Raw genomic sequence first — 17326 nt, 5'->3', positions numbered from 1 at the left:
AAAACTCAGAAAAAGATATAATTCTGACACTCAAATTATCAGTACTGGCAAAATAAGAGGCTTAGGCCTAGACTACAGTTCACAATAGGCTTAATGGACATTTATTCCGAGCAAATGTAAAGAATTGGGAGTGGAGGAACACAGACCGTGTGTTTTCTGTAGTCTCCTGGGAAGACTACACCCTTAGTGTATGGGTACGGGTAAAATGTTCATATTGCAGTCGTTTCGCAGTGTAAATGTTCTATGCTTTTTTCCTGGAAAATCTAATAGGAATAAATTTTAAAAAAGTCACACATACATGCAGACCATAATATGGCAACAATGGGACCAATTTATCTTGCTGGAGGGTCTGTTCACTTAAGAGAACCTTGTGGACAGTGCCATAGAGACACTGTTCCTCTGGACTGCAAGACAATGCAGCTTTGTCAACATGGGTGAGATGCGATCTTATATAGGAGTTCTAGTAGAAAAGGGAAGTTAGAACCACAACTCGTGTTCCATAGACCCACAGTTAGCTACTTTACAACTAGATCGCATCTCCTTCCCTTAATGTCCAGAGCAAGGGCAATGGTACTCTAGTAAAGGAAAGCACGTAAACGTGGATTCCTCACTAAACTTCTCTGCGGGGAGCAGCGGGGTTTGCAACTGCCAATCTACACTGGAAAGTAAAAGACAAGGAGAAGTATAAAGAATAAAAGAATAAAACTGTACATAAGGAGGAAGACAACAGTAATTTCGGACACTCTGTATGCCAGCAGTAGATCTGAATTATGTTGCAGAATACACTTCTAGAAGTAGTGTGTACAAATGCACCGAAACTAAACAAAAATGTATTGCACTCATGCCATTAATTCCCAAAATGTGTCCATGCCAATTTCCTCTTGACAGTACAACATAATTCTTGGCACAACCATCAAAGAGGGACGATAGATTTTTTTTTTTAATTTAAAAAATAAATTAACCCATCCTCTCGATACATAAAGAACATTTTGCGTTTCAAATCATATATTTCACTAGTAACAAGTATTACATTTGAGAAAGAGCCAGATTTGCTGTAGAAAGTCTTCATCTGTCGACCTAAGAAAAGCACTGCTAAAGGGAGGCGGCAGTCCTCTGGGTCGACCAAAAGCTAGATTTTTCCAGGGAACCATTTTGAGACTGTGTGCTGAAAAGCACTTCATGTTCTCCTATCAGAGGATGCTGATGAATATCTGTAGGAGTACAGCTTGTTGTCGGCCCCACCACTCAGCAGCAACTGTATGGAGAAAAGACGCAGCACATTAAGCAAAACCAAATATAACAGCATGTCATTTGGTAGCTATGGTTTGACGTGTATTCCAGCTAGTAGACAATCAGTTCTCACAAAAGACAAGCACACACCAGCATAATATCCTGTGGTTTGTAAAAGAGGATGAGGAACCTGGGAGAACTCAGAGGCAACAGTTCTAAAGGACAAGGTGAGAAATGTCCTCTCTGGGTTGGCCAATCAAGGCTTGAATACAGTCAAACCTCCTCATGGGACTCCCAGGCTTTAAAAATCGGACAATCTATTACACATGATTCTAGGCCAATTATTGCTTTGTACTATTTGTATTGCTCTGTATGGTTTTATAGTATGTTTTTTATCTTGTTTTATATAGTTTTATATTATACAGCTTTTGGATTATTACTTTGTATTAATACTTAGCATATTACTTATGTATTATTGTATTATTTGTTCTCTAAATAACTTAATTAAATCATTTGAAATAAAAAAATCAGACAATCTAGTACGATATTGTGTTTATAAACAGTCATTGGAAAGGCACAAAACGCCATCTACTGTGGCACCCAAACCGGATTCTTCAATCAAATAGGTTTATATTGTGCCAACTTGTCCCCACACTTGCCCTTAATGCTCATCCAAAAAAGACCATGCGCAGACCCAGAAATCTTTATTTGCAACTTAGTTGGCCATACAAACAAAATTGGTATAATTAATTAATCAAGCAGGTACACTAGGTAAATGAAAAGTTGTTAACTACAATTTCAGCCACTGCTTAATTTCAAGTATGCGGATTACAACCTGTACCTTTTAAGTTGGTCACCTGTATTGGCATGAATGCATTAATGTAATTTAACCCAATACTCATGTTTCTGTCAAGTTACTACCACACAATTGATCCCCAGTGGACAATGTTTGTCACAGCATCCTATTGGTTACATGGTGAAGAAACATACATATAATACTCATTACCATCATGCTGTTCTATTTTCTACTTTACCTATTGTGCAGCCTAGCCAGGTATCCAATCCTGCCTTTTCCAAAACTGTAACACAGACCCAATGTGGATAAACTGCTACTTCTATGCACTTATTTTTCTGATCATTGTTTCGCAAAAATACATACAATTCCTCTTCGGTATTCAAACCGTTTGAACATTTTGTGTCTAGGTTAACTACGTATCTACTCTCCAACTGTCAGAGATTTCTCACGGTTTCCACCCCTCAGATGTTTTGGTACTCCAGCTATCACAAAATAGGAAAGAAATCCCCGGCCATTTTCATGCAAGTCATGGATGTGTCGAGCTACTGGATATGTCCAATCCCTGATGTTGACTGCCCTAAAAGGTTGCTAAATTCTACGGTGAACCTGTAATATGGTACGCCCCACGTACCTTTGGCGGAACTTGCAACCCAAGACACATACCACAAATTCTGATTTGCAATAATAGAATCCCTTGATCTTTCTGGGTTGGTCATCAAATGGATTCAAGTATTCCTTTATGTTGATCCTGTGTGTGCATGCTTTGCAACTGTGACACTTGTAAAAGTCATCAGTATCCTGCAACCACCCGCTTTGCTTTTTGCTTCTAGGCTACTGAGGACCAATGCATCCTTCGTGCAATAAAATCTGAGAAAAGCTATCTGTGGTGATTTGGGTGTTGTCGGTCACAAGACTGGACCACCCCATTATAAGTTGCCATTGTTTCTGTAGTGCCTTCTCACTTGTTTCTCTTGTGCCTTATACGTGGTTATTAGTCTTACAGACGAGTCCTGTTATTCTTCTTTCCTTGCTTCTCTTTACTTATGAAGCGACTCTACCTTCACCAAAGCAGAGGACAAAACGGCTTTACAGTAACCCTGTTCTGAAAATCTATTCAACATCTTTTCTTTGCTTACATGCAGGAATTCCACATAGCGGATTCTTGTTTTTAAGTGTTGGGGGTGAAAGTTGCGTGCGTGCAAGGTTGTTTTACCCATTGTCCTTTTTCCCCATACAGCTTAGTTTTCCTGTTTGTTCCCTTTCACGAACACATGGCGATCTAAAAATTCTAACTGTGTAGTACTTATATTGCCAGTGAACTGTAAATTCAAATCATTTTGATCGATTGCTTCCATAAACTGTTTAGCAGTTTAAGGCAAACCCCTCCAAATTACACAGAGGTTGTCGATGTAACGCAACCAACAAACATGGTGCTCCAATGCTTCACTGTGGTCGTTGATAAGCACCTGCTCTTCCCACCAGCCCATATGAAAACAAGCATAGCTGGGGGGCGAAACAGGTGCCCATCGCCTTTTCTTCATATCTGCTTGTAGACCATTATTGCACAGGAAATAGTTATTATGTAAACACCACTTCATCATAGAAATCAGCATCATAGTGACTTTGTACAGGTTTAATGGTCTACTTGTCAAAAAGAGTTCAGATGCATGGATACCATTGTCATGGTTGATGCTAGTATACAGGGATGAAACATCAATAGTGATTAACAATTATTCAGCACTCCAGTAACAGTGATATCTTCTTTACAAAGTACCCGGCATCCTTTATATACCATGGAAAGCTGTGGAAATAAACTTGCAAAAAATCAAAGTACTTTGAGGTGTTTTTGAAGAGACTCTCTGTGGCAGAGATAATTGGTCTTCCAGCTGATTTGGGCCTTTATGGCTATTGGGAATGAAGAAGAGTAACAGCGTTTTTGGATTATCGTTCCCCAAGTACAGATGTTTGTCTTGGTTAAGTAACCCCATGTCCCTCCACTCAAGTAGAACCAAATGGATTTGTGCCTTTGTCTTCCATATACTGTCCATGTCACTCCTCATATAGCACTTGTCATCATTAAGTTGTTTTTATGCTTCAAAAGGATATGTGGAAAGAGGCCTCAGAACTATGTTCCCTCCTTTGTCCGAATTGCAATCTACCATATTATTTTCCGCTTGTAGTTTCTTAATCTAGTAATGGTAGGCTCTACGTTCTTTATCCCATTTAGCTCGATGCTTGTTAGTTATTACATGTAATCCCTTGAGTTCCTCAGTTATACACTAATCAATGTGTCAATGGAGTCCTTTTGCATCATAGGCACAAATGATGATGGTTTGAATGGTGTTTAGCTCTCACCAAAAACATCCACATGAAATGTTTCAATGATATCAATTCCCCACCTGATTCAGGACATCCCAAATTCTCTTTCTCTAATGCCTGTAAGTCTTGTAGAGCTTCTGCGTTCAATCAGCGTTTGAGCTTTAGTAAGTGAGACTTGGCCAATTTAAATGTTTGCACACATTTTAAAATAGTCTCTCTAGTTAGTGCATAATCCATATTCTGTAATTGTCAAAACGATAGTCAAAGAAATAAAATCCGTTTCTCAGAAGTGGACAAAGTGAAGTTCGATAAATTGACCACAGTCATGTTAGATTCTTTGCTTACTTGCGTCTCCATCTTTGTTGTTTCGGTTTTTTGTTTCCTCCAGTATTTCCTTTGTTCGTTACTCCTTTTGTTCCTCCTTTGGCTGCTTTTTAATGTTGACTCCTTGGTCTTAAGGGTTGCCTTCTGCCCATATGTAAAAAATAAAATTCATCACTCAATGATAACTTGGTCTGGGCACCCGCAGGCAATCGACCATCCCCTGAGTCGGTCTCCATTTCTAAGCAATACGCAGATGCTGTTTCCCCCACTCTATTCTCTTGCAAACCCAGATATCCTTTTGTCAGCCTCTGCTTTTTAAGTTGTCGAACTTCCTTGCCATTGGCGGACGGCATGGCTAGCAGGTGGCAGGGCGGGCGTGGGGTGTGTGTGAGGGAGGGATTGTTGGGGGGGGGGGGGGGGGTTGGATTTAAAAAACGTACCGGTGTCTCCGCTCCTGCTTTCCTGCCTCCAACTCCAGGAAGCAGGCTACCCCCCAAGCCAATCACAACGCTGCAATGCAGCATTGTGATTGGTCTGAGTGGGGTGTCACGGCACTCAGCCAGGGACTGGCGAGGTGGGCATGTTCTCCATGCAGGCTGTAATGCAGCCTGCATGTAGCCCAAACAGTCATTGCACACTTAGGAGTGGGCAAACCACTCCTTCCCTGCAGAGCGCAGCAGAACAACCCCACTCACCCCGCAAAGCAGCAGGACACAAAGCATAAAATAATAACATTAGTTATTATCATTTTATGTTTCTATTTGGCACTGCTTAAAAGCAATAGGGCAACACTCCTCTGCCATAGCAGAGGAGCCGCCACTGCTCCTTGCAAAGGTGAACACCTGCCCTCGTTCATAGTCCACCGTATCTCTGTGAAATTGTTGTGGCTTTTATAATGTCCTCTTGTTTTTGGAGGTGACATGTCATTTCCTCTCTCATGCCGGAGACTACTTCTTGTAGCACCTCCTTTTTGAGTTCCTCATTGAGCTGATCAATTTGGGCCTGTAATGCATTCCTTTCTGTTTCCACATATTTCTCAATAATTGTCATTAGGCGCATGAAGGCCTCTATGTTACTCTCAGCCCACTCCTTTATTATTTCCACATTAGAACTCTAATAGCTTGGGACCACAAGGATTCTTTTTTTTAAAATTTTTTTTTACTAAATTCTTTTTTAACATCTGCATCATTACATTTAAAGCGGCAAAATGGAGAACATTTGAGGCCACAAGGATTCTGAAACCACGAGGTATATGTGAGAAGTTGGCCTGGTATATGCTGTCCACTAGTTATAGTGGGCACCTAGCACCAGTCCAAACAACCCTTATTGATGATTAGGTTTAAGACAAGCTTTATTGAAAGCTATCCTAGTGGTAGCTATGTAGAGCAGCCTTCTGGCTAAGTCTCGAAGGAATGTAAAGCAGCTTGGTTTACCAGAATATAACCACTTGAATAACTAAATGAAAGGAGAACCACACAAGGTGTGTGTGTGTGTGTGTGTGTGTGTGTATATATATATATATATATACATATATATATATATATATATATATATATATATATATATATATAAATAAAATATATTTATTTATTTGTAAACACTCTCTACTAACCTCTTTATGAGATTAGAGAGCAAGGCACACAATAATACAGTTCTAAAACGACAGTAAATAGCACAATATACAATGGGCCCCGGGGGAGACCAAACCATATAGTAAGAAAGTGGTATAAGAACCACGACTTGACTAGACAGTGCCTATAGCACGTAGAATCGCTGGGATCCCAAGGAACCACCCAAGGTAGTGACACAGGGGACCCACGGGAGACGCGTGCAGTGTGAGAACACAGCCGCGAGCTCCGTACAATCCTATGGGAGAGTCGCAGTTGGAATTTTAGAGTTTAAGGACACTTAGGAGAGGACTTGGAGCAAACCCTTTCAGACTTAAAAGGTTCTAAGGCCAGCACCCACATGAGCACCGGAGAAAGGCTTTGGCCTCCTGGTTTTCCACGACCAGCTGCGGGCAAAGGTGCCGTAAAAAATCTTGGCGTCTGGTTCGACGAAAATCTGAATTTTGTGACAAGTGAAGAAGTTGGCCAGTACCTGCTTTGGCACTTTGAAAACCCTGGGGACGTTTTTTCCCCTTTTGCCCGGTAGTGCCAGAGAAACTGTGGTCTGTGCCCTAATTTTGTCCCGCTTGGACTATGCCAAAGCCCTTCTGGTTGGTAGTCCGGGTTTTCTTGCCAAAAAACTGCAAGTTGTCCAAAACTCAGCCACCAGACTTCTTCTGGTTCTGTCATCAAGGCATAGTGTTCGCACCCACCTGCGCTCCTTGCATTGTCTCCCAGTTGAATCTCGTCTGAAATTCAAAATGCTGTCTATCGCGCACCGGGCCCTTTACGTTCTAGACCCTATTTATTTGCATTAGAGGTTTGCCTTTTACACACCAGGGAGACAGCAGCGCTCGTCTGCCCAGCTGTTGATACAGACACCTAGGTTTAATCGCCAAAGACTTGGTGGGAATTCATTTGTGTGCAAAGCCGGTCTAGCCTGGAACATGCTGCCCTTGGCTCTTCGGGGGACCCAGGATCCACTGTTTAAGAAAAAATTAAAAACGTTGCTTTTTTAGTCTCTGATCTGTGTGCATTTTGCCTTTTCTGAAGCAAGCGCCGGGACACTTTCGAGTAGCCGTGCGCTGAATAAATTAAATATAACATAACATACTTGTGTTACCTAACCCAGGAAAGCCGGGTGCATAGGTGTCAAATGATGTTGGGAATCTTCGATGTTGTCAATGGAGAGTTGCTGCAAAGTGCGGCTGCTGTGGAAAGGAAAAGTGTCCGGTGTGATCCCGGCCTGGACCGAAGATGTGAAGAACCTGAAAGCAGAGGGGGCAGAGTCTGTGTCACCTGCCAGTGACCAGGGGCACGATAGACGAATGCCCACCGAGGTTGGGTGTTTCAGGTGCGATGAGGTGAAGCTTGACTCCACTGCCACGGAGACCAGGAGGCGTCAATGGCGACCACAGTCTGCAGGCGAGCTGTCCCACGAAGGATGTCGAGTGCTGGGGGGTCGGTGTCCGGATTGGAGACCCACAAGCCTTGGCAATGGCAACCCATGAGGTGAGAGTAAAACGGCTTCGGTGTGGACCAGCAAGGTCCTGTGGACTCCCCCCAGCGATTGAGAGTCAGGGCACGTCTGGAGCAACCAGGTAAGTCCGTTAAAAGTCAAAGTACCCTTCTCAGGGACCCTCAAGTCAACGGACAAGGGATCGCGAAGGGACCTCGAGAGGAGTCACTAAATACCAGCCCACGGGTCACTCGAGGAGAGTAGGCCAGTAATCTTCGGTGGAATCACTGCTCTGGGTCTAGACTGCAAGTAGCCCAAAGCACAGCCTCAGGGAGCGCCAAGAAGCATATGCTGCTGCAAATGTGCACGGTGTCCAGGGGTTCGGGTTGCACGGTCCCTACGAGGGCTTTGGATCTCAGGATTGCTGAGAGCATGGATCGGCCTCGGGAAAGCTTGGAAACCCACCTCCTGTGTTGCAAAGTCTTCGGAGTCCTTCAGGAGCTGCGTAGTTGCAAACCGGACGGATGAGTCTTTGGTGCCTGCCTTGCACGGGAGTAACTCCTTTACGGGAGATTCTTCAGTCATCCAACATCGTGTAGATAGTAGAAGTTCTGGGATTCTGTAGCAGAGTTTCATCCAGGTAAATATAAAATCCTGTATTCAGGTGTTGCTACTTTATACCCAAGGAAGGGGTGGGACAAATCCGGGGACCCACCTATGGGAGGGTCAGGACAGAGGGGTGGCTACACCCATATCCTTTGTCCAGTTTCGCGCCAGAGCAAGGGCTAGTAGCCCCTGCAACTGGTTTGGGCAGGATTATGCACAGGGACACCAAATGTGCCCCCAGTGCAGACATCAAAGCACTCTTGGAGTGCACCCACCCAGCCCCAATACACTAAAGCCTGTCTGGAAGGTAGTCACACCTCCCTGTGACAGGAAACCTATTGTCCAGACCTCCCCTGCCGGAGTTTCGTCCAGCAGCAGGAGGGCAGACTCGTGTCTGTGGCTGGCAGCATCCATTTTGTGATGCCAGGGTCTGTGAAGCTGGTACCAGGTGTAGGGGTGCCGTCATGTTTCTCCCTCTAGAAGGGTGGAATCATACCTCCCACACCAGTTACTGGTGTGGAAGTATGATTCCAAGGTGTTTAACACCAAACACGACATGTTTCCATGCAGCCATTCCAAAGTTAGCATTTACCGCGAGGTTATAATGCACTTAAGAGTAAATGGATTGGCTGCATCATAAACAACCCCGGAATAAAGGTTCCGAAGGCTGCAGAGGGGCTCTGCTCATGCATGGTCACCCTCTCACATAAAACCCAGCAACCTGCCTTCAGGATTGATAAGGCCTGCCATAGGGGTGATTGATAGGTTTATATGTGCAGTGATATGGATAGATATAGGGAACCTATATCTAAGTAAGGGGTGCATACACCACCTTACACAGGCTGCTGTAGTAGACCTGTTGTGTCATTTTAAATGGTCTCCCAGGGGTGGCATAATACATGCTGCAGCCCCTGAGAGGCCACTGGGGTACCTATGCCCTAGGTACATTGTATACCATATACTAGGGACTAATAAGGGCACCCCAGAATCCAATCTGTGCTGTACCTAAAGAACATGCAATCAATTTAGAGAGGAAGCAGCTAGGCTGGGGCCCTGGATAGCAGGGTCCCAGCCAGACTAAAGTCGAAAAACAGTGAAACATCAGCAAAAAGTGGGGGTAACCATAAGAAGCCGATCCTACTCTCCTACAGTATACATCCTACCTACAAGTATTTGGATATTGCTTTCATTTCCCATTACTTAGACTGTTCACTTTTCACAAGCTTCTCTTAAGTGTTTCATTTTCGTTTTTGCATCTGTACCATTCACACAGCCTTCTGATGCCTGCAGTTGAGTTGAAACATTAGAGTTGAACAATTCGTCAGCTGCTGCCTCCCTCTCGTGCAGCACTTCGGCCAACATGCTAATGTGTGCCAAATACGTAAACAGCTAGATCTGCTGTATTACGAAGCATCACCAACCCGCTGTTACACACCCTGGGTTCTGCAGGTCCCGCAAACGGGTCCTCCGACTCGTTTTGCAACACTAGGTCCTCTCTGGGACCGTGTCTCTTTGCAGGGGTTGCACGGCTACTTCTTCTGAAGTGTATCCTGGAATGCGGCAGACGTCGCCACTGCAGTGTTGTTGCACACCGCCGTTGGATGAGGGTCTGCGTTCAGAGACAGCAACTCCGTTGTGTATCCACACTCGCCTGTAATTCTCATCCAAACAAGACAAGGCGCAGACCCGGGAATCTTGAATCTTTATTTGCAACTTACTTGGCCATAACGCATTTCGGTCACCCTGTGACCTTGTTCACATGCACGCCGCACCATTATCTGGCCTCACTTATAGTAACCACCAGGTCTATTACATCAAGAACAGACTGCAGCTCGCAGTCCTTTTCCCCCCACAAAAATTACTAAACATTAAACTAAATCCAATAAACGTTTTGCACAATTTAGGATGTCACCAAATATACAGGCTGAACTTAAAACAAATACATTGATATAATCAATTAATCAAGCAAGTACACTCGGTAAATGAAAAGTTGTTACCTACCTGTGCCTGCAGTTATTCGCTAGCTTCTGTTTAACAAACCGTTACACGCTTTGCGATACTATATGTAATTTGCATCTAACCTCATAAGCAATGCAACCATTTTCTCCACTAAATAGTAAAAATAGTTTAGTTTCTCGAAAACCGCTGACTTATGTGGTATTTCATTTATTACAAGTGAAAATCTTTGATACCGTTCACGAAAAACACAATGAAAAAACAACGTTGTTTGTGAAGCTCTTACCCCTGCCTCTGTCCAGTCCACACACAAAACCTTATCCTCATGGGCTGCCAAGTCATAGAGAGGAGCCTTGCAACTGAAAATTAAAGATAAAGAACATGAGACACACTTTAACAAGTGGCTAAAGAAACAAGTTATTCAAAATCTTTTTTTAAAACAAACTTTATAGCCTTTTACATGTCATTCAGCTATTCCGCTGATTGCGATACAAGTAAATGCATTCAAAATCTTTATAACTTATATGAAAACGACTTCTGGTTCACAAGAGTACAAGAGTGTGAAATGACCGCTAAAATGGCAAGATCGCCAGCTGACGCAGAGCCCGATTAGGGAGGTAGGCACCATAATGCTGGAATGGACGGGTACCTTAACATAGAATCTTTCTGTAGGAAACAGAATACTAGTGGCAAAGCAGAACAGGGTGTCTTACTGCTGTTTACAAGTTTTAAGAATGAGTCAATCTAAATTTATACCCCTTTCTATACACTGAGAGAACTACAGTTTGCAGAGAAAACCCACTCCTGGTTGACAAAATATAGAGCAATGACACAAAGATACAAGTAAACTGACAGGAAATCATGATTCAGAGACAAGTCTATTTTTTCAGCTAATTTTCCTAGCCACCATACCGGAGCCAACCTGACTTTTGCCTTCAGCTCTACCATGCATTTCATAATATTATCACTGTATCGCTGACATTTTTCCTACCCATACTTGGCCGAATTTAGAGGAGAGTGTCAGAAAGCAGGAGATATAGACTCCTAAGCTCTCTTATTGACAGGCCGTGGTGGAACATGCAGTTTTGAAAGCCACAGTTCACATAGTGGCTCTTGTGTTTTATTTCTTTAATTGAAGGGAACCATAAAAACAGCAATACAAATTTCTTTACCTTCTTGTGTCCCAAAGTTTGACAATGTTGTCCAGAGAGCCAGATATAAGCTGATGTTCATGCACTGGAGACCATTTCACGGAGGTCACCCAGCCGGTGTGAGAGGTCAGCGAGAGGAGCACCAATGAACCATCTACGAAGATCCAAAGAGAAAAAATGGATGTGGATGACACAATCCACATGAAGAAAAGCTATCACCAGCCTCGCATTGAGCCCAGTGTTTGATCCCTTCTAGACACACGGACAGAACAAAATCCACACTCCTGGCTCATGCTGAGGATCTTTTTCTTGCAAAGAGAAACTTGTTTTTAGAAAATACTGGATTTTGAAGGCTCATTCAGTACAATTGTAAATATCACAGTGATCTTAGACATCAGATATGAACTGAGGAATAGTTTTAGTACAATCTTTTTCTTTCTGATTTGCTTAACTACTCCAAATGTTGGCAGATAAGAGAACCGAGGCACAGGGAGGAATAGGAATGGCTAAAGCAGAAACTAGAAAACAGGTTTGGGTCCCAAGACTCGACCCCTCTGTTAAAATATGTGGCGGCATAGTGGCTTTACTGTGAACAATAACATTAGCCTGTGAATAAAACAATATAATGGTCTCAAAGTGGCCATGAGTCTGTATTTTCCATTCAAATATATAGCTCTCCACAAACAGAGAAGAGATCGATCTTATATGTAAGCAGCTCAAATGAGTGTATAATGAAATAAAGTGTAAAGAAAAGGTTACCTTCTTTTAACAGTGACTCAACCTGGTAGTGGAAAAAACGGATCTAAAGATATACAACACATGGGAAATTGTGGACCACTTGACCTCATACAGGAGCTTCAATACAGATAATGAACAACTCAAACCCCAGGTTCTAAGGTAAACATTTAATAATTGCACAAATACTGACCTTTGTGTAAGTGTGCTTCTAGTCTAGAATTGAGAGAGCGAGTTCAGACATATGAGATAGAACAAAGTATCTTATTGCATAGACATAAAGACCAACAAAGGGTGTTCTCTACTGTAATCGTTATTGATGGGGTGCTTCAAATTCCCCAGGTCAGGGTAGCAGTGAACTCTACAGAACACGCTAAAGGTGAATCTTCAACTAATGGAAAGAAGAGATAAGATTGACAAACCATTTCAGAAAAAGAAATAACAGTGCACTCTCAATGTACTGCAGAGCACTACTTTGGGTGTGAAGGAGGATGTTATGATCAATAGTGCAGAAGGTTACAAACCAAGAAGGAAAGATATGGGATCAAGAGCTTTAAACTGTAAATCACAAATTTGAGCATAGCTGTTTTCATCCTATTTACTGGTCTGAAACCTGACTGACGGTGTCCAGGTAATATGGTGCACAATATACATGTTTCTAATTGATCTTCAACACATTGCTCAATAATCTTGGTGAGAGGCCAGGTATGGTCCTGTAGTTTTCCAGGAGATCGGGGTCAGAGTAAGGGTTTTTTGAAAGAGGGCACACATGTCCTATTTGGATGTTGTGAAAGAGGCTGACCTGAACGAGCCATTTATGATATCATGCCAAATTGTGGTGAGAGGTTCAGCAAGTTCTTTGACTAATAAGAGAGGTATCAGAGCAGATGAGTAATGTGATGGTTAAGGGTTTATTGTAGCAACCCACTTGTCTGATATGGGAAAGAAGCTTGTCCATGATACTTGAGGAGTTTTTCTGGAAATAGTCAACAGTTCAGTGTTGGGGACAGGACAAACTTAGTCAATTCTGTCTTGTTATGGGAAACTGATTAGCTACCTTTTTCCTTAATGGCGGAAGAGAGAGTTTCATAGAACTGATAATGTGGAATTTTAAATAATTCTTTGGGTTAATTTAAGTGGACCTTTTTGTAGAATTTTCTCTCAGCCCATATGTGGAAACTTTTCAGTTTGATGGGTATTTCCTCCATATTATCACCGCTGCATGAAACGCTTTTCTGCTAAGACTTGTATCGTTTGTGAACCATGAAGGTGAATTGTGAGCCCTGCCATAATCAGAGTTTTATTTAGAATCTTACTAAGAGTTAAGATAGTGGACGACTAAATAATTAGGGTCCATGTTAGAGTGGCTAACTGAGATAGATGGTGGAATCACTGTAGATCGGGTTCCTGTTGTTCATTATTTTTAAGTCCAGACAGGAGCCCTTATTAATCCTCATCCACCTTCCAGGTCCATTCCTTAGAAGTAAGCAGCTTGTCTGCTCTATAGAAGCCTACACTGTCCGGCATGCATAAAGGGTAAAGTACGACATAACATCCTGTTCGTTTTCTTCTGCACTGCAGTGCCGTTTACCTAGCATCAGTTAAGTGTATTTTTTTATTTTTCTGGTACGGCCGCGGCTTGCTAAGCCGCGCTGCCTTTATTCTTTAGTCAGCTGGCGCGGCTTGCATCAGCAGCCGCGCTGCCTTTGTTCTGCGAGCGCGGCTTGCATTAGCAGCCATGCTGGCTTTATTCTTATTTCTACGGGTGTGGCTTGCATTTGCAGCCGCTCTGATTTTGTTTTTCTGTTTATGGTGTTGTGGCTTACATACCAGCCATGCTGCTTTTGCTGATTGATTTAAGGTTGTGGCTTACTTTAGTAGCCGCGCTGCCTTGACATGTTATCATACCTTTTCGACCTGCTATAGCGAGCATAGGTTTATGTTGGCTGGGGGCATCGCGAACCGCACCTGTTCCAGTTTCTTGTCCGGCTTCCTTTCTAATGCGGGCCCGACCTTTTGGGCTGTTTTATTACTACGCCGGTTACCTCCTGCTAGCTGGCCCCTCCCACAAGAGGTCGCGCCATAAGACTTCAGGATCTGCTGCAGGAAGTGACTATCATTTATGTTTGCATGATGTAGTCTGCTGCTGGCTGATCCTCGAGTGTTCCTACTTTGGATGCCCCCCGTGTTTTGATCAATGAGGCGGTGAAGGCTGCCTTTCAGACACGGGAGGCGGATGGTTCTCCTGCTAAGGTGCCTCGGCTTCAACCAGTTGCAGATTTGGAGGATCCTGAGGATGAGGAGGGCCGAGGCATCGTTTTGAGCTGAGCTCTCCAACTTGTTTGCCCATGTTAGGGGCAAGAAACGCGTTACTTACCTGTAACAGCAGTTATCCAGTATTGGTGTCTTTCATAGATTCACATGCATGAATCATTCCCCGTCGTCGAGACGGGAGCCTCCGGTACATAAAAAAGTAATGTCCTATAGACATACATAGAGAAAAATAGGCCTAAGGGCCTCCCCTTAGCAGCCTATCCTAGTCCTTATGTAAAAAGGACCAAACTCTTAGAGTCAGCCAATCAGCTATCACCTCCCTCTAGAACCTTCCTGGCAGGAGCCTCAGTCCCTCAGATTTTCGTACGCACCAAGCTAGGTAGGCGTAATATAGTTAGAGGCGTGAGTCCTTCCAGGGGAGGCGGGAGGGTTGCATATGAATCTATGAAAGACACCAATACTGGATAACTGCTGTTACAGGTAAGTAACGCGTTTCTTATCCAGTATTAGGGGTGTCTTTCATAGATTCACATGCCTGAATCAGAGTAGTTAGCAATACATTATGCACATTTCTGATGTAACATGCCATAAAAGTATCTGAGATAATACAGTATTATCATAACAGTTCGAAACATTGGCATACATCAAAACAGTAAAACAGTAAAGAATGTGCATACCAGGATGGCGGGATGTTGGAAGGCTCACCTCACTGGAACAGATGGCGAAGCACCGCCTGGCCCACTGCCGCATCCTTCGTAAGTTCGGCATCCAGGCAGTAGTATCTGGAGAAGGTATGCGGTGACTTCCACGTCGCCGCTCTACAGATGTCCAAAATCGGCACTCCAGCGAACAGCGCTGCTGATGTGGACATCGCTCTGGTGGAGTGTGCTTCCACCCTGTCTCGCAAAGGCCGTCCGGCCCCTTCATGGCAGAATGCTATTGCAGAAGAGATCCACCTTGAAATGCTCTGTTTTGTTAGAGGCATACCCAACCTTGGCCTGCTGTAGGCCACAAATAACTGGGATGACTTTCTGAAGGTTTTTGTCTTGTCTATATAAAACTTAAGACACCGTTTGAGATCCAGAGAGTGGAGCGTCCTTTCTGCTGCCGTGGTAGGGTTAGCGAAGAAGGAACGTAGGACCACCGGCTCGTTGAGGTGAAAGTCTGAAGGCACTTTCGGTATGAACTTGGGATTTGTCCTCAGCACCACCCTGTCCTGTTTGAATTGCATGAAGGGTTCCTGAATGGAGAGAGCTTGCAACTCGCTGACCCTCCTGGCAGATGTTAGAGCGAGTAACAGAGCCGTTTTCCATGAGATGTACTTGATGGAAGCTCGGTGAATGGGCTCAAAGGGGTGCTTCATGAGTTGGTTAAGGACCAAGTTTAGGTGCCATGTCGGCGGGACCCGTCGAGGTCTTGGAAAGGACCTATAAAGACCCTTAAGGAACTGTTTAATAAGTCTACTGGACCAGAGAGACGGGCCTTTGAAAGTCCTGGTAAAACGTGAAATTGCCGCCAGATGCACCTTTATGGATGCATGCGCTAATCCGGACTGTGCCAAGAGCAGGAGATATGGCAATATCTGTTCAGGCGTGATATGAAGTGGTCTCAGGCCCTTCTCCGAGCACCATACGCAGAAGCGCTTCCATTTGAGAGAGTAGGTTTTGTTGGTACTGTCCGCCCTTGCTCTTGCTAGCACGTCCCTGCATTCCTGCGGGATGTTCAAATGGCAGAACTCTCTGTGCTCAGGAGCCAGGCCGATAACCTGAGCGATTGCAGGTTCGGGAATTGCACCTGCCCGTTGGACATTGTCAGCAGGTTCGGGTGCTGTGTTAGACGAATCGGTGTCCTGATGGAGAGGCGATAAAGGTCCGAGAACCAGTGCTGCCTCGGCCAGTACGGGGCAATCAGGATTAGGGTACAGGGCTCCGCCTTCATCTTCCTGAGGACCCTGGGAATCATCGGGAACGGTGGAAAAGCGTACGCAAATACGCTGAACCAGCCTATGGAAAAGGCATTTCCGAGCGACTCCGGTTGGGGATGCCAGCTTGCGTAGCTTGGGCATTTGGCGTTCTCCCTGGTGGCGAACAAGTCGATTCCTGGGACCCCCCATTCCGAGAATACGTGTGTTAGTGCACTCTCGTTGAGCTCCCATTCATGGGAGAGGGATTTCTGCCTGCTTAGGGCGTCCGCAATGGTGTTGTCCTTTCCCGGGACGTAGTCCGCCCTGAGGGTGATCCCCTGGAGGACAAGCCAGTTCCATATCTTTTGCGATTCGCGCGATAGAGTGAGCGAACGCGTTCCTCCCTGCTTGTTCAGATAGTGCATCGTCGTGGTGTTGTCCGTTCTGACGAGCACATGGGAGTTCTGGATGCGTGGTAAAAAGGCTTGCAGCGCTAGGTACACAGCCCTCAACTCCAGCAGATTGATATGGAGGCGTTGCTCCTGATCTGACCATTTGCCACTTACTCTGAGGTCCTGAAGGACAGCTCCCCAGCCCGCTAGAGATGCATCGGTGGTGATCACCAGTGGCGCTGCTGGAAGCAGGAATGGTAGTCCCCTCGACAGGTTTCTGCAATCCTTCCACCACTCGAGGCTTTTGGATATTTGCGCTGTTATGCTCATAATGTCCTCGAACGAACCTGTACTCTGATTCCACTGGTTCGTGAGAGCTTCCTGCAATGGACGCATCCGCAGCCTGCAGTGAGGGATGAGTAGTATACAAGAAGACATCATTCCCAGGAGTGATTTGAAGGTGCGAACTCTTAGGGACTTCCTTGATGCCACCGCCGTGGCCAGCGATATGATCCTGTTTTTTCTTTCGTCTGAAGGAAATGCTCTTGCGCATTCCGTATTCAAGGTCGCCCCG

At 44.4% G+C, this 17326-nt stretch overlaps 1 protein-coding gene across 2 annotated transcripts in view; it reads right to left on the bottom strand.

Moving 5' to 3' along the window:
- Positions 1-922: 922 nt before the first annotated feature.
- WDR12 (WD repeat domain 12) overlaps positions 923-17326 on the bottom strand; it is a 252188-nt gene continuing 235784 nt past the window's right edge. For both annotated transcript variants that reach the window (XM_085648960.1, XM_085648959.1), the window contains exons 11-13: positions 11470-11602; positions 10584-10656; positions 923-1255 (exon numbers count right to left, since the gene is read on the bottom strand). In XM_085648960.1, coding sequence (XP_085505086.1) covers positions 1178-1255; positions 10584-10656; positions 11470-11602 — 284 coding nt within the window. In that variant the 3' untranslated portion in view covers positions 923-1177. The remainder of the gene's footprint in view (positions 1256-10583; positions 10657-11469; positions 11603-17326) is intronic.

The sequence above is a fragment of the Triturus cristatus genome, chromosome 3_2 (assembly GCF_964204655.1).
Source record: "Triturus cristatus chromosome 3_2, aTriCri1.1, whole genome shotgun sequence".
Lineage (NCBI taxonomy): Eukaryota > Metazoa > Chordata > Amphibia > Caudata > Salamandridae > Triturus > Triturus cristatus.
The sequence above is the reverse complement of the archived record's forward strand: the minus strand, read 5'-3'. Positions and strand labels throughout refer to the sequence as shown.